We start from the raw sequence: 24,093 nt of genomic DNA, 5'->3' as shown, positions 1-24,093 counted from the left end.
ATGCTCGTTCACATTCTTCGAATACACCAGAATATCGTCGATAAATACCACCACGAAATTATCCAGGAAGGGTCTAAAAACTCGGTTCATTAAATACATAAAGATAGCTGAGGCGTTGGTTAATCCAAACGGCATCACCAAAAATTCATAATGACCATACCGGGTCCTTAATGAGGTCTTGAAAACATCCTCTTCTCTAACCCACAATTGATGATAGCCTGATTGGAGGTCAATCTTAGAGAATACTTGGGCCCCTTGAAGTTGATCAAACAAATCATCAATTCTGGGCAAGGGGTACTTGTTCCTTTTCATGAACTGATTCAGTTGTCTATAATCAATGCATAGCCTGAATGTCCCATCTTTCTTCTTACAAATAGAACTGGTGTGCCCCACAGTGATACACTAGGCCGGATGAACCCTTTGTCCAATAACTCTTGTAATTGCTCTTTTAGTTCCTTTAACTCAGTTGGGGCCATCCTATAAGGAGCTTTAGAAATGGGAGTAGTATCAAGGGCTACTTCTATTTCAAATTCTATCTCCCTCAATAGGGGCAGATAGGTTAACTCTTCAGGAAAAACTTTTGGATATTCCCTCACCACCTGTATTTCCTCCAACTTAGACTGGGCATCCCTATTTTCCACCACATAAGCCAGGTACTCGACACATCTTTTGGCCAACAGGCGAGAAGCCCAAAGTGCCAAAATAAGGTGTAGAGGAGAAACAACCTTAATGCCCATAAAGTTTAGTTCAAGCTGAGTCGGATGTCTAAAGGTTACAGTTTTATCATAACAATTGATTGTTGCATGATGTATGGACAACCAGTCCATGCTCAAAATGATATCAAAATCCTGGATATCTAAGAGTATCAAATCTACTGGTAGAATGTGCCCTCCAAGCACAACCTCACAATGTTTAAATATTATATCAGTTTCTAAAGATTCTTCCATGGATGTGCATACAACCAAGATCCAGTCAAGTTGTGCAGGTTTAACATTCATTTGGCATGCAAAATGCGGTGCGATAAAAGAGTAGGAAGATTCAATTCTTGTTTCCATTCCACATACAGAAAGCGTACCTTAGATAATGGAGGTCGACTCCTTAGCCTCTCGTTTTGTCAAGGCAAAAACCCGACCTTGGGTCCTTGGTCGATGCTCTGGTCTCTTCACCGGGCGATCCTTCACAAAATGGCCCGGCTTGCCGCACCAAAAACATGCCCTGGCCTTTGTGAAGCACTCGACTGCAGTGTGGTTACTATATCCACAGTGAGGGCAGGCTGGGCACCGACTTTCCCTTATGTCACATTGGAAGGTTCTCTGAATCTTTACACTGCCCTGATTATTTCTTCCCTTATACTCTTTCTTTGGAGGTGGTCGAGTCTTCCTCTTAAAATTTCCATGCAGCGCGGTCCCCACTCTCCTTTCTTTTCTTAATTGAAAATCTTCACAGTCTCTCTCAATCTTTAATGCAAGGTCCACCAATGGGGAGAGGTTGGACGAGATTATCCTTCCCCTTATATCGAGTCGAAGACCCCCTCTCAAATTTACTTGCTTTTCACGCCTCTGTGTCAACTATGTGTGGTGCTAACCCCAACAGCTCAGCAAACTTTGTTGCATACTACTCTACCGACAATTTTCCTTTTTGCAGCTCTAGAAATTAAACCTCCTTCCTCTCTTGTACCAAGTCAAAGAAATATTTTTCATAAAAAGCCTCTAGGAAATATTCCCAAGTAGTTACAACTCCTGACCTATCACGAGGCTGCTTTACTGAGCCCCACCAATATTCAGCTTCTCCTCCAACATAAAAGTGCCCAGTCTAACTTTCTGGTCATCGGTACAGTGCAGAACATCAAAGAACCTTTCCAGTTGTCTTCTCCACCTCTTGGCTTTCTCTACTCCCCCATGTCCTAGAAAGGTCGGAGGTGCCATCGTCTTAAATCTCTCTATCAAGCCACTATCACTCTGATATGGGGCAGGGGTAGACAGGGTCGACATTAATTCTCTCATCATTTGCATCATAGCCCCTAAAGTCCTGAAGAATTCACCGAGAGCCTCAGTGGTCTCGTTATTGGAACTTGCAATGTTGGCACGAGCCCTTATCATCTTCAACCAAGCACACAAACACCCAGTAACTAACCTATCTAGGAACTATCCTAAAGACACTTCTAAAACTTTCCTAGGCCAAGAATCTCGTCTTGGCTACTCTGATGCCATAACTATCACAACCCTGCCCCCTGAGACCTTATCGTACAAGCCGAGGGCATCAGAGTATGGGATCGCGATCGGAGGTCACGTACGTCACCCATGTCGGAGTGATTCAATGCTATATAAAATGGTAATCAGGGCAAACCACTAAAGAAAGCACAAACTCCACAAGAAACAACAGCAAAATATGGATAAATTAAAACCATTCATGTCCATATGCATTCATCTCCAAAATCTCTTTACAATCAGTTTAAGGCACTAATGGCCCACAAAATACAAAGTTAACATAAGACACACATCACAGTGCCACCACCACCAAGCACCTACTATGAACAGCTTCTGCACGATCCTCTCTCCAAAAACTCCTAACTCCAAACGTTTGGCACGCAAGCTCGTTGCCTGCCCTTCACATAAAGATTATTACTCTACAGTTATGAGAGAAGAAATGGAATGAGCTAACAGCCCAGTAAGTAGATCTACACAATTGCATCTCAAATATTATGACAATGGTAGCAGAAAGTAGTGCACACTTATTCACAAAATATCAAGGGGAAAATTTCTTGAATTCCTTTCAGTAATCTAGCAGTGAAATAAGAAAAGCATTTCACTACACAGAGTATAATTGATATATCATTCCACTTTAGGCTGAATAGTAAGGTTACCAGATCACAGTTATAGCAGCTAGAGAGGCTTACTCTTGCAGTAGAAGATTCATTGCTCAGGCTAAGCTAATCCTGCCGCCTGAAACCTCTACCCTTACTCAAGAGGGAGGACAATAACAAGTGGGTGCCTCACTTTGTAATGTCATCACACACACACGCACATCCCCAGTGCGCTTTGGGGTTTTCGATAGGCAGTGACCTTGCAAGACATGACCCTCTCATATGCCCTTCCGACGAGAGAGTGTCACACTACCATTGGGTGACCCAATGCATAGCAGAAAAATAATTGGGGGACCCAATTTCTCAGTTTACTTCTCGACCCCAGTCTGATCATTAGGGTCGAGACTCATCTTTAGTACTGTGTTTCACCCCCAGACTGACGGGCAGTCAGAGGGGATTATTCAGACCCTGGAAGATATGTTGAGGGTCTGTGTTGTCGATTTTGAAGGAAACTGGGATGATCACTTGCCTATAGTAGAGTTTGCTTATAACAACAGCTTCCAGGCCAGCATTCAGAAGACACCATTTGAGGCACTGTATGGGAGAAAGTGCAAATCACCCATATGTTGGGATGAAGTCAGTGAAAGAAGGCTGATAAAACCAAAAATCGTTCAAATGACAACAGAAAAGATTGCTTTAATTCGAGAATGACTCAAAACAGCCCAAAGTCGACAGAAGAGTTATGTCGATAATCGTAAAAGAGACCTCGAATTTGAATTGGGTGATCAGGACTTCTTGAAGGTATCGCCAACTAAGGGCATTATGAGATTTGGCAAGAAAGAAAAACTAAGTCCACGATTCATTGGACCCTTTGAAATTTTAGAAAGAATCGGGGTTGTGGAATATCGACATCCCTACCACCCGAGTTGGTTGATATTCATGATGCCTTTCATATATCACTGTTGAGGAAATTTCAGCCTCATCCGTCCCATATTTGAAGTATGAACCAATCCTAATCCAAGAAGATTTAACTTATGTCGAGCAACCAATTGAGATACCAGACAAGAGAGTACAAATATTGCGCAATAAAGAAATCCCTTCTGTCTGTGTGTTGTCGCAGTATCATTCAAAAAAAGAATCAACTTGGGAGCGGGAGGATGAGATCAGGGATAAGTATCCCCATCTATTTGATTAACAGACAATTTTGAGGACGAAATCTTATTAAAGGGGGGCGGTGATGTAAGGACCACAATTTTCTAGACTAAGACACTCACGGCAGTAGAGATAAGGAAGCACAAGCCCGACACTAAGGAAGAAGGCAAGTGTCGACTATGTATGAGCCCAGCGTCGGCTGTTTATGAGCCCAGCGCCGGCTGTGTAAGTGTGTATGAGCCCAGCATTGGCTGTGTAAGAGATGCAGTGCCAGCAGTGTATGAGCCCAATGCTGGCTGTGTAAGTGTGTATGAGCCCAGCATCGGCTATGTATGTGACCCAGCACCGACTATGTAAGAGGAAGAAAGAGCCAGCGCTGGCCATGAAGAGGAGGGAGAAAGAAGCATTGCCATGTGTGTAAAGAGGCCTAGTGTCGTGAATGCATGAGAAGAAGAGGAATTTCAAAAACGGCGGTAAGATGGGAGAAGATGAGCTAGCGCCGACTGTGTCATGCCGATTGTGCAACGCTTACTGTGTCACCACCGTGCGTGATTAAGACTGCCACAAACTGAATGCATGTTGCCTCGTATTATCATGTTCCTTGTATGGTGCTACCACTTGTCAACCTTAGGACTGCCACCCCAGCCTACAACGTACTTAAGCCCTTCTCTCTCTCTCTGTCGCCACTCATTTCCTACTCTCTCGCACTAGAGCCAACCCTTGAGCCCATTGTTACTCCTTTGAAGAAGCCACTGTTAGAAGCTTGAGGGGACTGTGAAAAAGGGATTTGGAGATACCATTGAATGTTAGGTGAGTTTATTCCTCACCATTGCATTATAGCCATGAGAATGCATGAACTTAGATGCTTATGAAAAGAGTAAGAAAGGGTATGTGATGTGATGACTTTCATGCCTTGTTCACTGAAAATTGGGGCTTTGGTTCTATGATGAATGTGGATGCTTAAAATGAATGTATGGTTTACAAATCCTGTAATGAATGCATGTTCATATGTGTATATCGTGAAATAAAGCTGCTAGCATATTCTTTACCTTGAAATTGAGATTATGGAACATGTTCTTAAGGCATGTGTAACCTCACTGTGAAATTCTAGGAATATGCATGTTTTTGTAAGGGGATTTTGAATAGCCAAATAAAGTCCGTTTGACCTAAAATTACTACCATTAGAAAGCTATGTGAGTCTATTAAAATTTTTTTGTTTATTAATTGTCGAGATTTCTTACGTATTTCAAAATGGGCATGTAGGTCACTGTTTGACTACTTCCTGGATTTTACACTAACATTGTTGTGGTCATTGGTTTTCACTAAGCAAATGAAGTCCATTTCCTGTCAAGCCCTAGCCATTTCAAAGATATTTGAGTGGGATAAATGTTTCATGTAGAAAGTATTTTGAAATTCCTCTTAGATTGAAAGTTATATGTCTTTTTATGAAGAGATGTCACTGTGGGCAGTTTTGATAAAAACCAAAACTATCACCATTGTTTGGCACAGACTTTTGAACAACCAAATGGAGTCCAAATTCTTTCAAATTAGCCTTATTAGAAATATATATGTCTTGGATTGAAATTTTATTTTGGAAATTATCTCAAATTCACGATTTCAGATTATAATGATGCAAAGTAGTGTATGCCACTGTTACTGTGATACTACCACTGTTACTGTGATACTGTCACTATTACTGTTATATTGCCATTGTTACTATGATACTGCCACTGTTACTATGATACTGCCACTGTTACTATGATATTGTCACTGTTAATGTGATACTGTCATTGTTATAGTGATATTGCCACTGTTACTGTGATCTAGCCACTGTTACTGTGATAGTGTCACTATTACTGTGATACTGCTACTGTTACTGTGGCACTGTGATTGATATTGTAAGGCCTTATGCAACTGATCACTATGCATTGATAGTAAGGACTGTTGTATCGTGGCACACTGTGAGACTATTATACTGTGTTATATCATGGGGTTAACCACTACACAATGGGACATCCATTGGTAGTCAATATTGTTATACTGGAGAAAGCTGTGATCATCATACATTGTGATAATGATAAACTGTGATATATTGTGACTGACCACTATGCAATGGATCACCCGTTGGTAGTTGGATACTGGATGCCGGCAATTGTTGACTATAACACGACCCCAATGATAGAACTGGGGTGGGGAAGTAAACTAAGAAATTGGGTGGGTCGCACCCCCCAATTATTTTGGCACTATGCATTGGGTCACCCAATGGTAGTGGGACCCTCTCTCACCAGAAGGGCATATGCGAGGGTCGTGTCTTGCAAGGCCATTGCCTATCGAAAACCTTAAAGCACGTTGGGGATGTGTGTGTGTATATGTATGTGAGGGCATTACGAAGTGGGGCAACCACTTGTCATTGTCCTCCCACCAGAGTAAGGGTAGAGTTTTCAAGTGGCAAGATTGGTTTAGCATGAGCAATGAATCTTCTACTTCAGGAGTAAGCCTCTCTAAGTGTTATAACTGTGATTTGGTAACCTTACTGTTTGGCTTAAAGTGGAATGATTTATGATTTATACTTTGTCGATTTAACTGCTTTTCTTATTTCACTGTTAGATTACTGAAAGGCATTCTAGAAAGTTTCCCCTTGATATTTTGTGAATAAGTGTGCACTGCTATCTGCTAGCACTGTTATAATATTTGAGATGCAATGGTGTAGATATACTTATCGATCTGTTAGCTGTCATTCCATTTCTTCTCTCATAACTCTAGAATGATAATCTTGACCTGAAGGGCAGGCAACAGGCTCGAGTGCCAAACGTGTGGTGTTTGGAGTTTTTGGAGAAAGGATTTTGTAGAAGTTGTTCATAGTAGGTGTTTTGGTGGCGATGCCACCGAGATGTGTGTGTTATGTTAACTTTTTATTTTGTGGGCCATTTGTGCCTTAAACTGATTGTAAAGAGATTTTGGAGATGAATGCATATGGACATGAATGGTTTTAATTTATCCATCTTTTCTTGTTGTTTCTTGTGGGAGTTTGTGCTTTCTTTAGTGGTTTGCACTGATTACCTTTTTATATAGTATTGAGTCACTCCGTTCTAAGTGACGTACGTGACCTCCAGTCAAGATCCCGCACATTGACGCCCTCCGGCTTGTACGGTGAGGGGTCAGGGGGCGGGGTCGTGACACAATTATAAATAATATTATGCATCAATTAGAGACAACATCGTGTATCAATTATAGACAATATCATGCAGTCATTACAACTATAGAAAATCACAGTCACAATCCATTCATTACACAGTCACTTCCTAGTTCACTTATGTCACGTCCCCTCCCCCTGACCCCCACCAGAGGGCGACAGAGTGCGGGAGTACGACAACCTACTCTTATAGTATAAGCCCTATCCATCAGGCTAAGCCAATCCCATTGCTTAAGATCTCTACCATCTCACAGGAGGGAGGGTAATGACAAATGGGGTAATCTACTCCATAATACCCTTAACTCACGCACACAGTCCCCAGCGCACATTGGTGGTTCGATAGGCCCTTACCTTGCCATACATCAATCAATAACATATCTCATCTCATAAATCTTAGGGAGTGACCCTCTTTCCTCCCCTAACCCGTTCCTATCATTGTTCATGTTAGGGGATATGCCAATGCTACTTTCTCAGTGTCTAAATCTCCACTACCGATGGGTGTCCCATCGCATAGTTGCCAGTATCATTAAAGCAGTGGCCAGTCTCACCTCGATATAACAGAACACTAACCACTACCAATGGGTGTCTTATTGCGTAGTGGCCATCATTAATGCCTCTTCTTATGCTCGAGCATTCAATTCATTCTTTCCAATTCAATGCTTTATAACAGATAAATCACATTTTCAATATAACAATATGACATTTAGCACAAAGCACCCATCACATAAGCTAGAATGGAGTACTTACTCATGGTTATCATTATTGGCAATTTGGCACTTATCATGAAACTTTCATCATGAATTTATCACATTGATATTGCCATATCACTTTTTCACATAACACATTGTGGCGAAGCATCATTCACATAATCTTATGGCACAAGCATAGAAATTATCATTTAGCGTTCCCTCTTTTCACAAATCAAGAAAAATTCAATGTTTCAATTAATAGCTAAATGGGAAAATTAAATACTTCACTCATCAAGGAAATCGGGCCTCATTTGTTAGATCAAAGGCTTGGCCTCAGACAAGTGATAGTTGCTGGAAAAGAGTAGTAGTGATGTGATAATGCTTCTTGAGGCATAACTCAAAATTTATAGGGAATTTTGGACATCTCAAAACATGCACATTAGAGCCCATTCACAAAGCTTTCCATCAGTGTAATTTAAGGGCATTTGGAAGTCTTTGTCTAGGGCAAAGGCATGGCCCAAAGTAAGCCACAGTTGCTGAAATTTACAGCAATTATGAACAGTTACATGTCTCAACGTTTTAGTTCACATATTTCAATCTATACAGCATTTCAATATGGCATATAAAGTAAACTTGAAGTGAGCATGTATATCTCTCATTCAAGACTAGTTTGGTCCCGTTTGGCTAGCGAAAATCTCAGAGCAAGAGCCCTCACAGTTTCTGGAAAATTTTCCTTCCCACAAGTATTAACATGTTACCACATGATACACACCATTTTACAAGTCAACTTAGCAAGTTTGGCATGGGGATTACTTTTATATTTTTTCCAAGTTCATTAGCAATGGATGACTACTCATTTTTCATTTTCCATGCATTTTATGTTCACGCATCTTAATATATCATTTTTCCTATCCTTCATATTCCATCACTCCATGAAAGCCTTAAGGGCGGCACAACACTAAGTACACTTACCTATGGTCACGACGCTCTGAATCCTCCACGTGCAGGTCACCTCTTTCTCCTGTTGGTAGTCACCCAATGGTAGTAGCACAATGGTCACACTAAGCTCTAGAGAGAGAAAGTTTTAGGGAAGGGGAAAGGAAAAAGGAAAGGGAGGCAAACGACGCTGAGGGTGGGAAGGTGCACGATTTATAGGCACGTGGGTAGGTGACGCCAACTTTGGCTGATGTCGCTGGGTGGTTGAGAAATGAGTTGTGGCTGGCGTGATTCACGTAACGCTGACAGGTACAGCGTGACGTTGACATCATTGACAACTGCACACTTGGCAAACCACACACGACGTTACTCCAGGAGGCGACACTCCAGAAGGCAACACACTTGTGGCGATGCTCCAGATGGCAACACACGCTCGAGGTGATGCTCTAGATAGTAAGGAGCTTGGCGATGCTCTAGACGGTGATGCCCCAAGTCTATCCATGGTGTTGCTTCAACCGGACATGCTTCAGACAGCAACACACGCCCATGGTGATGCTCCAGACGGTAAGGCACTCGGCGACGCTCCAGATAGCAATGCCCCAAGTCGATGCGTGGCATTGCTTCAACCGGCAATGCTAAGGCTTCTCCGTTCTCTCTCCAATTCTCAGACAATGCTACCTCTCGCCGTGCACGGCGTTACTCCTTATTCTCGTGATGATGCCTCCATTCATGCGTGGCGTTAGTCTGGCATACGCACGGTGTTAACTCGCCCTCTTTCTGCCACCTCTTTACCTTGACCGACGATAAGTTCAATTTTACAGCCGATGCTACCCAAGCTCGCGTGCAGCGGTGCCTCCTCATGAACACGACGTCAACCCCTATACCTACAGCAATGCCCTCACTTGCACACGACGTTGCCTCCATGTTACATGGATGGTACTAGGCCAAATCACACAGACAGTGCTATCCTTTGCCCTTAGCGTCGGGAGTGTGCTTTCGTCTCTTTAGACTTCCTTCTGTCTACTACCATGAGTGATCAAGCTCAATTGACTTGCGGCCCTTACAACATCACGTTCAAGACCAAATTTTCGTGCATTCCATATAAAAAATACAGGCTTTATGTTATACTGGGAACTGAACAATTCCAAAGGTTTAATCCCCTATTACAATTTACATCGGCTAAACAAAAGGAAAAATGCGATGAATACCTTTGATATGGCCTTGAAACATATACATTCGTTTCTAAGGAAGAAAATATGCAGACATATCAAAGAGAAAAGATAACATTAGGGGAATATTGGCCCACATAACTATGAATGTACACAGGGATATTATTCTTCAAGTCTAGTTTTCCTAAGAGAATGGGTCTCAAGTGAATCCTAAGAGATAATTATCTCTCTCTTCGTATTTTGAGTATATCACTTTCTTTTCTCACTTAACTCTTACTGAGGTTAAACCTCGCAAGAATGCTTTTCTCTGCTAACCTGTCTATAAGAAATGTGTGACTCCTTTTCAATCAAGAGATCCCCTTTTTATATTAACCAATTATTGCTTTTTTTCAAAGGATAACCACGCATTTCCTATCTTTAAATCTTCACCCGTCATCTTCATCCTTTCGTTTGAATCACAGAATCTGCAGGGCGTAATTATTATCTTCATAATGCTGATATCTGTCATGTTTATCCTTTCATGCTACTAATCTCACTATTCGGGTTGTTCACACTGGTATTTCTTGATGATAATTACTAATACTCATCTTGAATTTCAAGCATTCAAACCTCATGATCTCGCGAGAGCAAAATCAGAAATCCATCACTGATGTCAGCGGGCTGCAATGGCTTCTATTGTTCAACTCAATCCATGCTACACCTTTTAAGGGTGATGAAGAAACGAGTCAAGAATCCAATGGATCTATTTTCATGAGAAACCCCCTCATCTCGAGGAAGAGATCCCTTTTGTAACCAAATGTCGCATAGTGCATAAAGCTTTTAAGGCTCTAACTGTTGGGCGATGAGGATGATGGGTTACACCATCTCCAGGCAGCTTTAAATTGCTAATGAGTTAAGCCATCTCCGGATTGGTTTAAACTGCTGAGATATGAGGATGATGGGTTAAGCCATCTCCGGACAGCTTTAAACTACTGAGATATGAGGATGATGGGTTAATCTATCTCCGGGCAACTTTAAACTACTGAGATATGAAGATGATGGGTTAAGCCATCTCCAAGCAGCTTTAAACTGCTGATTGACATGAAACTTTAAGGGGGAGGGTTGTAATGCCTCAAGCATGGATCCTTCAGAGTCTCGGCTTAATTTTAGAAGACAAAGCTCTAAGGTGTCAATCAAAGCATATCTCATCTGATGGTGGATACAGATACAAGTTAAGCCAAGTCTCAGTATCGCCCATGTTATGTCATTTCAAGACATTGAGGCATATAAGACCTCAACAAATATTTTTGAGGGACATATGTGAACAGTCGTCACCAAGAACAATACTCATCTGTTAAGACATCTATCAAGTGTGTGTTACCGACATCGCTACATACTTGACATCTTCAATCAAGCTTCCGTTTAGAACACACTCAGTCTTGTATAGGGACTAAGCAATATATCTTCAAGGCAAAAGCTTATTAATGACTTATTCAGTGGTCATTCATACCCCAATCTTTTTTGGGTGTTCATGATAATGTATCTAGCCTTGTATAAGACCAAATGTACACCCAATATACCTCTTGGGAGAGATGACTCCAGGAGGCTGCCCATTTTTCGGATCAAACTTCTTGTTTTTTATCTTCTTTCCCCTCTTTCCCTATGAATCTCCCAACCCATAAACTTAACCCCCTACCCCTCAAAACCTCTAATATTGATAATCGAAAAGCCGAGGTATACCTTTCAAAAGCCATAGGCAAGTGTGATTATAGGGTTGTGTAGCAAAGCCAGTGCCAAATTCAAACCGCACTGCGAAGACTGTGGGAGGGCTTTCTAAAGTGATCTAAGAGGGTGAACTGCGCAGACACGTCCCTGGAATCCAAAATGGTGAGGTAGGTGCTTGAGCCCTCCTTTGCCGATTTAAATTTTTCTTTTTGTTAGTTCCTATCCACACGTCACCAACACACACGCACAAGTATGTGGGCCCCGCGGTTGTTCGAGAGAGGATTCTTTCATCTGGGTCACTTGAATAGGGCCGACCCGGTATGACGAGAAATCAGGCCCAACAGGACTTATATTTTCTCATTGGCTTATTAATTATCTTGTAAGAGATTGCATTGGTATGGAAGTTGTAAAATTTTCAAAATGTTTAATGCAATGCTTCAGAAGTGTATTTTGCTAATGCTTCACAAGTGTATGTTGCTGGATTTTGTCTACGTAATGGGTTGTAATGATGCAACATACCCATGTTCAATAGAACATAAATTCATGATGGGGCTTCTTAAACGTGATAAGATCTTTATTTTTTGAGTTTTGTGTCAATAAATGATGAGGTCTACATCAGTGTATCATTGGTGGAATTTTGATGTAATTTGTATGTAAAGGGTGTATACAAGGGGTCAAGTACACAAAATTTTCAACGTATGTGCACTTGCATGACCAACTTATACTCCAACATAAACCACACTAAGAACCAGTCTAGCCTATTATACCATAAAATATTATTCATAAAACCTAGAAAATATCCTAAGAATACCATAGGAGTTCACCATTAGAAAAACCCTAAGTCTACCGAACCTGACAAATTGGGTTGAACCCTACCTAATCAGGTTAGATCTACCTAGTTAATCTAAATAGACTCTAAAACCACCCTCCTAAACTTGGCTCAACCCTAGGATAACTCCAATTAGGCTCCTAATCATCTTAATTAAGCCTTAATTACACGTGTTCAAGGAATCGGGCACAAAAGTGGGGGAACCATTGGTTGACCTCCCAATGTCCGCCATGATGGCTAAATCCAACCACTAGACAACATGCAAGGAAGGTGGCAGGGCCATAGCACAATCCTGGCTCAAACCAGAACAGTAATGCATAGTGCGTTACTTGTAACTTATAGGCCCAAATCGAGCCACTTGTCTCCTTTCCTATTGTGGTCCTTTTATATATATTTATATATATATATATATATATATATATGAAATTATCACTTTGGGACTGCCCTAGAGTAAAATGAAACCCCGATATTTTACCTCTTGACCCCACTTTATCTTTTCGACCACCCTGAAATTCTAGAAAACTTAGGTTACCAAACTCGATCCCTCTAAATTCAGAAAATCTAAATGTCTCTTAAAGTCTAGGGAACAATATCCAAATTCTCCCAAGTTCCAAGAAAGCAAAAGCACAAGTATAAACCCTAGTCTTCTCAAGGTCTCAATACCTTTCAGGTCTCCTCTATATTCAAGCAAGAGCTTCTCCATGCTCCAGCAATTTTCAAGCCAGAGGAGAAGGCTGCCCCACACCATCTTGGTCTGATCCATGCCCCAAGTCCGAATGTCAGTCCATGAGCCTAGCCTAATCAAGTTAGTTGTCCTTCCTTGAAATGAACTTTATTGCTTGTAGTTCCTTCTTTCAAAGTATTTTTAAAAACTTGCATTTTGATTTCTTTCAAAGATTTCAATCTTTAATTTAAGCGAATCTTGAGCCAACATAGTCCATGGTATATGTGAACGAGGTCTAATAAGCCTATTTTCCATACACCGTAATTCAACAGAAGCCATAAACTCTTTCCAATTTTAAGTTTATCTTGTTTCATGTAAATCATCGCGGAGTACCCTCACCTCCGGTTCATGTTAAGCATGTTAACTATGCTTAGGGTGACCTACGTTCTCAGCAATTCTGTGCCGAAGGCATCATTACGAGTGGAAAGAGAGACCAAGGAACAAGCACGCCTACGAGAGGAGAGATTAAAGCTTCACTAAAAGTGGATGGGGGATTTCTTTGTATTCAAAGGACATTCTCTACATGCTTACAAATCTATTTATGACAGGTATGTGTCACTGTCGATGGCGAATGCAGAATGAAGTGAATTATAGATCAAATATAAGACCGAGTCTCGCAATTAAAGGTTTTTTTGTTTCCAATTATCAATACTTTATAATCACTGAAAATAAACATATACTCAGTCAAGTATATGACTTAAAAACGTACCATTAGTGAACATAAAATATATGGAATATAGTTAAATGGGGCTTTCCATGTGGGAGCCATCAGTCACAAGTTACCACTATCATGGAGAGGGGGAGGGTACCAAAAGAAAATGAAACGTAAAAATGTTAATGTTGATCTAGTTGAACTTTAACAATTTCTTTAGATTGAGGAAAAGCATAGGCTTCAGGAAATGAAAGATGTGGCAATGGAAACTAGATCAAATAAGGATTTTCAGTCCAAGGTAAACCTTGTGGAGCAGTCCAAGGACATGGTTCAAAATAAGAAATCTTCAATTGAAGCGTAAAAAAGGCATATCTAAAAACAACATGCTTAAAGAAAAAAGGCCAATTATTACATTTGTGGGAAACCAGGACAATATTTTAAAGAGGGTCCACACAGGAAGACAGCCCAAAATATCCAAAACCAATCTAATTTGACTTCTGAAGAAGAAAAATGGGTGGCTATAATCACCAAAGTGAATTTAATTGAAAATGAGTCTGGTTATTATGAGTTAGATATAGGTGAAAGAACATATTCTCTCTATAAATGGGACTATCCATTTGTTTTTCACACTAATTTTCTACCAATTGTCAAACACTTTGTGAGCTTTCTCTATCAAGAAAAGAGACCTTATGCATTGGATCTTATAGTACTTGCGCAATTGTACATGCAAAATAGTTTATCAAACTTCACTTTCCTTGCATCTCGAGGATACATTTTCGTGGAGAAGAAAGATGCAAAGTGTTTCTTATCAGTAAAGGGCGCCAAATCTCAAAACACAAAAATTGAAGCCACAAATCTTGAACCAACATAACAACCCGGTAATCCAGACAGCTAGGTCATACCGTCTTAATGAACATAAACCACCGGCAATTACATAACACCAACACGTAGAATAAGGTCGATCCCGTTATATAAAACCAGGATTCCTGGCCCTCATCTTTCAACCACCTCAATGCAAACATTTGCTTTTGAGAGATGAGGAATGGGTTACCACATATGGACATGTACTGAAAATTAAGAAAAGGGTCAATAAAATATGAGATAGTGTGACCAAATTTAATGAGCCATGAGGACGACTAAAACCTGGATGCACCTCCCTTTGAATTCATGCCAAGGTTGTTAGATTTGTTTTGGTGTCTACTTTGCTTTGGAGCGAAAAATGTAGCAATTCGGTGCTTTGGTTGATTTGGAAGAAACCTTCAGATTTTTTTTAAAAATAAATAAATAAATATCTATTTTTATAATTCCATAAAATAATAGTAAATAAATTTGTTGCTACTTGCATATTCAAACTATTACCATTGACAAACCGTAATCACAAGGAGCTAAGTTATATCTTCGGCATTCAACACTTTACATTCCAAATAAACATGAAATGATAAATATCTGAATTATTATCAACTTTTGTTTTACACCGAATGAAAAATTACAATTACTGGGGTAAACGACATATGTGATAACTATCAAGATCACAAAAGCACTCATGCACATCCATGACTCTCAGTATATATGTGTGTGTACACGCGCACTCGCGTGTGTGTGACTTCATGCATTCAGACTCCAAATGTCTCAGATCTCGGGACCATATTTTATTTGTACTCCCTTAGTCAGAATACTTACTTGGGAGGATTTTTTAATGATTTTTCTATAAAAAAGAAAACTGACATTTGACTTTTCTAACATTTAAAAAATATATGGTCTCTATTCAATCTCAAACATTTTTTTTTTTTTTTAGGCTTGTAAGATAACGTATTTTTCATTTTCACGTAATAAAAAAATCAAGTCGGGGGCCTTCTCCATCACTGACTTACCCAAAAAATAAAAAAAATTTATTACATAAAGGATACAATTTAGAAAACAAATAATTATACTCTGTCTATCTATTTAGAAAAAAAATTTCAAAAGGTGTAGGATATCTTTTGGCATAAAAGTAATGCTCCATCTTACACTAAAATAAAAGTAATACTCTGTTCTCAAGCCCCACGACAATGAGAAGAAACTTACCCATCTTTGTGTTTGCAATGATAATCTATGATACTGGCTCTCCAGCAATTTGCATTTTTTCTAAGATATAAACTATTGTTTGACCTTCTAAGAATATTATATCCTTGTGTTGCAAAGATAGATAATACATCAAAGTAAGGAGTGGAATGCAGAAATATAAGTAGGACGTCGAGAGCACCACTCCACCAACCCTTACGACTTGTGTTTTATCCAAATTTATTGATGGAAACTTGCGGATTGTTTAATAACTCAAAGATCGTCTCGAGAGCTGGAAGTTCTTGAGCTTAGAAGCTGGAACTTTTGATACTGATTATTCGAAAATATCGTGCATGATAATCCGTCTAGTGTTATTCGAGTGAATCCTGTGTTTGATTAAACCTGGAACCCTGAGAGATTTGGAAATAAGCAAGTTTCAACTACTTCTTTGAAGATTTCGTCGACGTTTATTTACCGAAGGAAATTACAATCATAGCTCATCTCCAGTAGGTCTAAAAAATAGAGGGTTAAGATCACCAAAAATTTTTTTTTTTTTTTTTTTAAAATAATCCTCATTAGTGCACGATCTAGTCTCCTAAATAGAAAAAATGATCTCATAGGAAGTGAGGACTTTTCCTTTATAATTACAAATATTGTAGGGATTGTATAACATAAGACCATTTATGTTTGCTATAAGGATGTCACAAGTTTTAATAGCCATTAGATATCAAATTGGATGGCTTGGGATGTGACACAAAGTTTAATATTTTTTTTTTCTTGGAACTTTGAGTCCAATGACATACTCACAACTACTTGATTTGAAATCTAATAGACAAGAGTAATTGTGACCTTCTTGTATTAAAACTTGATGGTCAGATTTTCATCGGGTGGTTCAACAATACATAACATTATTTGAGTTTTAGTCTTTTTTTTGATGAAATTTTTGTTCACCATATAAAAATATAAAAACAATACTTTAAATAAATTAAAATGATCAAATTACTCCCATCATTTTTAGGGATATTTTGGTCATTTTATATTGAAAAAATATTTGTTTCGTATTTTTTTCTTGCACGCCTCATTTAGTACGCATGCCCAAAATTTCATCGCGATCTGATTTCTAAAAAAATTATTATATTCAAATAGTGAGATGTTATTTGAACCACCCGATGAAGATCTAACATCTGGAATTCCATCATTATTGACCAATTTTTTTTCTTCAAGAAACAATGTTAAGTTGTCACAAAACTTGAATTATATGGAGTTAAAAAAGATTACTCCATTCACTGAGGATTTAAATAGTTTTATTGTCATTTTATGTGATCGCCGCTTACCATTGAGGCTGAAGGGCAAGTTCTATAGGACATCGATTAGACCTACATTCCTCTATGGGGCAGAATGTTGGACGAACAAAAAACAATAACCTATGGAATGAGTGTAGCGGAGATGAGGATGTTGAGATGGATGAGTGGCAAGACAATAAGGGATAGAATTCGCAATGAATATATTTGAGAGAATTTAAATGTGGCACCAATAGGCGATAAAATGAGAGAGAGTAGAGCTAGGTGGGCTGGCCATGTGTGATGCTGACTAAGTACATTACTTGTTAGGAGGTACAAATTAGTCCAACTGGATGGACTGAAAAGGGAAAGGGGTATACCCACAAAGATGTTGTTACCAAAGAATAAATGACTATGTTACAAAACATCAGTATCAAAAGAATAAATGACTATGTCACCCTTGGGTGAATAACCCAGATAATTATAGAAAGGACAAGACACTACTATCTCTCTTAACCCCCCCTCCCCCCCCCCCACCCCCCCCCCCCCCAAAGCCGAACATGTGTTTGGTGCATTGAGAGCTTGTTTATTGACTCGAGGTATTTACTTCTAGTCAATGCTTTGGTGAACATGTCTGCAATCTGATGGGATGAAGGAACGAATACCATGAAAATAACACATGATATGACATTTTCCCTGATGAAGTGATAATCGACCTCTATATGTTTAGTCCGGGCATGAAAAATAAGATTTGTAGCTAATCACATTGCATTTTGATTATCAAAGGCTAGAGTGGTAGACTTGGTCAAGGAAACTCCAATTTCTTTAAGAAGCATGCACAACCAAGTAATTTTTGCTGCCATAGTGCTCATAGCTCTATATTCTGACTCTCTGCTTGATCTTGATACTAATGTTTATTTCTTGCTTCTCCATGAAATAAGGCTTTTGCCCAAGGAGATGCAGAATCCAGTAATGGAGCGACGGTGACTAGGATATCCTGCCCAATCAGCATCATTGTATGCTTTAAAATCTAGAGATCTAGAGGACTCATAAAATAAACCATTATGTATAATACATTTCAAGTATCTCAAAATTCTTTTGGTTGCTTCCCAATGAGGTTGTTGAGGAGATTGCATAAACCGACATACTGTATTTACAACATAGGCAATGTCAGGGCGTGTAAATGTAAGGGTACTGGAGATTGCCATCAATGCTTCTATAAAGAAATGGGTTAGGTAGGAGCACCCCTTCTTCAGTCTGTAGCTTCTTGTTGACTTTAACAGGGGTAGGTACAAACTTACACTCCAACATTTTAGCTTTAGATAGTAGATCAAGGATATACTTGTACTGAGTGAGAACAATTCCTCCCCTTGTTCGATGAATTTCAATACCTAAAAAGTATTTAAATTCCCCAAGGTCATTTATTTCAAATTTCAACTTCAAAACCTTCTTAAGGTGGTCAATGCCTCTCATATCATTTCCAGTAATGATAATGTCATCCACATAAATTAAGAGCATAATGATACCTGATGTTGACTTTTTCAAAAATAAAGAGCAGTCAACCCTGCTTCTTTGAAAACCAATATTATTGAGTGAGGAGCTAAATTTATAAAACTATGCATGAGGAGCTTGCTTGAGACCACAGACAGCCTTTTGGAGTTTACAAACATAATATGGATGCAAGGGATCTTCAAAGCCTTTGGGTCGTTGTATGTACACCTCATCTTTCAAGTCACCATGAAGGAATGCATTCTTTACATCAAGTTGATGAACTTTCTAATTGAGTTTAGAGGCTATAGCCAAGATACAACTGAGCCTTAGCAACTGGGCAAAAAGTTTCATCATAATTAATGCTATATTTTTTACTAAACCCTTTGGTTACCAGTCTTGACTTTAGTCTTTCTATTGAGCCATTGGATCTGACCTTTACTTTGGCAATGGTACTAAAACCCATGGCTTATTCCTTTTAAGGGCATCGATTTCTTCTTTCATTGAAGCTAGCCAACCAGTGTCAGAGGTAGCATCTTCATAGGTAATTGGTTCTTGGGTTTGGGAAATTTGCATTGCAAAGGCTCTATGATTGGAAGACAACTCACAATAAGAGGTAAACCATTCAATTGGGTACTTAGTTTTTGCATTGTGCAAGGTGGAGTTTGGAGTGGAAGTAGCTGCAGAGTTGACATAGTAATTTGATAGGTGTTTTGGAGGTTGTGTAGAACAAGAGGAATGATGTTGTGGCATAGGTAGGTCTTCGGAGGGTGGTTCATGTAGGTTAGGTGATGTGATGGGAGATGCATCAAGGTTTGAAATAAGTGAAAGAATAGGTTGTGGTGAGTGTTCCATTGAAGAAAAAAGGTTGTGAATCAAACATGATTGAGTAAGGGTGTTTTTGCTGAGATATTGTTTCCGTAGCCACAGAAGAAGAAGGGACTTGACAAAGAGCTTCTGCCTACCATTGAGAGGATATGGGAGTAGGCACTTGCATTTTATTTGGCATGGTATTACTTGTATGAGCTGGAGAACAATGATCCTTAAAATAAAACCTTGTTTCATCAAAAGTTATATATCTGGCAATAAAGAAGTGGCACGACACTTTGTTATAACAACGATAACCTTTATGTTCTAAACTATATCCAACAAAACCACATTCTTGAGCCTTAAGAGAGAACTTGTTTCTTTGAGATGGATGAATATGTAGAAAGCAAACACACCCAAATATACGAAGAAAGGAGTAATCAGGTTTCCTACATAAAAGCATTTGGAAATGAGATATGAAGGCCAACACATAACTTGGTAATCTATTAATAAATTATACTGCAGTGGAGAAGGCTTCTGGCCAAAGAAACTGTGGGAGACCACTTGCAAACATCATTGAAAGGCTGCTCTCAATAATATGACGGTGTTTACGTTCCGCAACATCATTTTGTGCTTGTGTGTAGGGACATGAGTACTGATGGTGAATGCCATGCTGACTTGCAAAGAGAAGGAGTTGGAAGTTGGAAGAATGACTTGCAGGGAGAAGGGGTTGGAAGAGTGGATCACCAGAGAAACAGAGAAGGAGAGATGCAATGTAATATTTAGAGAGAGAGGCAGATCGTGCTTGAGGAGAGAGAGACAGATAGATTCCATTAGCTCGTGCTTGAGCAGAGAGAGACATGTAGATTCCATTGGCTCGTGCTTGAGAGAAGACAACCCACTTCACACAAATTACTCACATACCATTTACATAGAAAAAAAATACATAAGTATATTGCAAAAGAATAAATGACTATGTTACCCTTGGGTGAATAACCCAGACAATTATATAAACGACAATACACTACTACCTCTCTTTGAACATAAGTAGCCCAAAAAGATATAGGGACTTATGATATCATTGAAGATACGCCATTTAATAAAGCAGAATGGAGAGTCAATATTTATGTAGCGGATCCCAATTAATTCAAAAATAAGCTAAAATGATGATGATAATCATGATAATTACTATCTCTTAAAATACAAATCCCCATTTTCATGGAATCCACTCAAAACACTTGAGTTCTTATGCGATTTCCAGCACTTACGCAATCATAACCTAGAACACTACTTATAGTGATAAGTTCACAAATCCAAATTGTCCGTAAAAACGGACAGCTGGAGGGTTATTGAACTGCTGCTTTAAAATTCAAAAGGAACGAATCTTCGAACATATTAAAACAATCAAATAATAGTATACATAATGGCTTAGAAAATAATATTAGGCAAAGTATATTAATTTTAGATAAGATAATAGACTCTAGCTAAAATTAATTGTCATCCTGTTTAGAAAATAATATTAGGCAAATCCAAATTCAAATTCTATCTCGCCTAAACACCAATTCCACCAAAAAATAAAAATATGTTTTTCTCTAAAGTACTGTTCTTCTATTACCGTGACATCGGACATAATAGCCCATGATTTTCTTTTTTGAAAAGATAAGTTGCACATAGGGTCCGTATATCATTACACACTGTCATGGAAAAGAAGTGGTCACTGAATTATCGCTCTCCTACAGATGGTTTGGACGGCGATGGTGTGAGGACTATCGACATCTTGAACTGGGTTGATGACATGTATCTAGGGCCCACTTCCCACACATAGTAAGCATTTCCATCGAGCTCCACTTTATTCTTATTTTTGTTTTTTTTTTTTTTTTTTGATGGTAGAAGTCTATATAAGGGCAAGGCCCTAAACAATCGAATCAAGGCACACATCAAAAAATTCTCTAAGAGTGATTGTTTCAACGCTAAAAACATTCAATTCGATCATCTCTCCCTCAAGATATATGGATATCAGAAAAAATAAATTACAACTCTTGGAAATAATGCGTCTTGTAATATATTATCTAGACCGTCAATTTTTAGGGTTTTCAAGTGTTCATAGATTTGCTCGATCTGCACTATTTTTAAATTTTAAAATTTTCTAATTAGAAATAGAAATAAATTTCCAGGCCACCATTTCTAATACTGAAGCAACATGTTTCGACATTATTTAAATGTGCACCTTACTTTGATTGGTTAGGGCCTCAGTCTAAGGAAAAAAGCCTAAGCTTAATTGGTTAGAGCTTAACGATTTGCAACACTATGCCCTAGGCTCAATTTCTCTGACTCACCCAAAAAAAGAGAGTAGAGAAACAAGAATCTCCACCCTTTTCTAATACTTTTGAGAATGGGGTTGGGGTCATGGTGGTAGCACCACTTGTACCCCAGCTAAGATCTAAGCTTCCATTCTCACCTAATACATTAAAAAACCACCAATGATTTAAAAAACAAGTAGGGGTTCGTTATCTCCACTGAATTACCCCAAAAAAAACAAATAGCCTAAGTCTATATAAACAATACCCATCTTCTATTGGGGTAGTTTATATGATAAGTCAAATTTAAACAGTTAGCATAAGGCGCACCTCCAAAAATCATGTACAAAGGTGCGGCTCTGGTTCCATATAACCTACGATGGCTAGAAATTCTGAAATTTTCAGATGTTAAAAAATGGTGCAGATCAGCAAATTTATAACCCCTTGAAAAATTTGAAAGTGAACGGTCCAGATAATTTGTAGCAAGAAGCATTACTTTTATGACAATATGAAGTTATTTTTCACATCTATACATCCTGAGATCAAGATTGAGATAAACAGGTGGAGAATTTTCCAACTTAAGTATTTTCCTACGAGTTTTTAAAGTGCATCTTACTTTTAGCAAGTATAAAGTCTTTTCATATTAGCAAGGGTCAAATCCCATAAATCCAATTTTTATACTCACGCCTAAGTTTTGACAAAATAAGATACTATTAAATAATCCGTTTTATTCCCTTTTGGTATGGTCAACTATAGCACAAGCAACAGGTCCTAAATGCTCATAGCATTAAATTAGATTGTACAAGGTCAACCATAGCATGAGCAGAAATTCTTAAATTAGAGTGCCATTATTTGCAAAGGGTCCACGAAGGAGATATTTAATCCTCACGTCTTTGAGTTCCAAGACGTCTGCAATTATAAAGATGAGAGGAAGGAGCCCCTTATAATTGTGTCACTAAAATCCACCATGAAAATCCATTATCCATTGATATACGTTGCGTGACGTTCAATATCAATAAAATAATTCGATCATGTCGGACAAAAAAAACAAAAAAAACATTGCATGTTTGAACAAGTTGTGAAGCCCGGCCCCCACGAGCATCATCTAAATTAAAGAAGGTGAAGACAACTTACTAGCCACTGAATGTAGACTCTTTATTTCAAAAAAGAAAGAATGATTTTGCAGTGTCGGCGAATTTTTGTTCAATCTAAATGTCATGCCGCGGGCTCATGCTGCTGGTTTTCAGTCCTAGAAAACTAAAATCGGGGGGCGTCTTTGGATTTATACGTATAGTAATTTCCCTCAAGATGCTTGCAGGTTTTTCTTGCATAAAAACATGTTTGGCAACTTTTTTTGAAAGTATGATCACGTTTTCTGTAACTAAGAAAATTGGTCAAAACATGAGTACACAAAATCAAGAAAAAAATTAGGTTATCCAAAACATGACTTTGTACAAGCACGGAATATAATATAATAAAATCATGATTAAAAAAATTCACACACTGGAGCAGTCGACTTTATTAAATACAATTGCTACTGCCAAAATATCCTCACAAATTAGAGAGGGAAACTACATCAAAGTTTAAGTTGTAGAGAGAAAGCATATTAAAAATTTAGAAAGATAAACTATATCAAATTTTAGATAGAGAAACTATTGAAACTTTTTGGAGAGAGAAACTACCTCAAACTTTTGATGGAGAGCCTATATAATATTTCATGTTTTAGAGGGAAAGAGTATCTTAAAATTTTAGAGAAAGAAGCTATATCAAATTTTAGAGAGAAAAATCACCTGAAAAGTTTTAGAGATAGAAACCTTCTCAAAAATTTTAGAGAGAGAAATTATCTCAAATATTAAGTTTTAAATAGATAAAGTTCCTAAAATCTTTAGATAGAGAAATTATATCAAACTTTAGATAGAGAAACTACCCGAAGTTTTTTAAAGAGATTAACAATCTCAAGAATTTTAGAGAGAGAAACCATCTCAAATTTCAAGTTTTAGAGAGAAAATGTATCTTTAAATTTTATAGAGAAAAACTATATCAAATTTAAAGAGAGAAATTACCTAAAATTTTTTAGAGAGAGAAAGTATTTCAAATTGTAAGTTTTAGAGAGAGAAAGTATATTAAAATTTTAGAGAGAGAAACTATCTTAAGAATTTTAGAGAGCGAAAATATCTCAAATTGTAAGCTTTAGATAGAGAAAGTATCTTAAAAATTTAGAGAGAGAAACTTTATCAAATTTTAGAGAATTAACTAACCAAAAGTTTTTAGAGAGAGAAAGTATCTCAAGAATTTTGCCAGAGAAATTCTCTCAAATTTCAAGTTTAAGA

General features: G+C 38.3%; 1 protein-coding gene across 1 annotated transcript; it reads right to left on the bottom strand.

The window, feature by feature from the left end:
- Positions 1-320: 320 nt before the first annotated feature.
- LOC148782034 (uncharacterized) lies at positions 321-1,055 on the bottom strand. Its single transcript, XM_088866265.1, has one exon. It carries the CDS (start codon positions 1,053-1,055, stop codon positions 321-323), a length of 735 nt encoding a protein of 244 aa, XP_088722391.1.
- Between the last annotated feature and the right edge of the window lie 23,038 nt (positions 1,056-24,093).

This window comes from Amborella trichopoda, chromosome 5 (assembly GCF_054954075.1).
Source record: "Amborella trichopoda isolate Santa Cruz 75 chromosome 5, AtrichopodaSantaCruz75HAP2 v2.0, whole genome shotgun sequence".
NCBI lineage: Eukaryota > Viridiplantae > Streptophyta > Magnoliopsida > Amborellales > Amborellaceae > Amborella > Amborella trichopoda.
The sequence above is the reverse complement of the archived record's forward strand: the minus strand, read 5'-3'. Positions and strand labels throughout refer to the sequence as shown.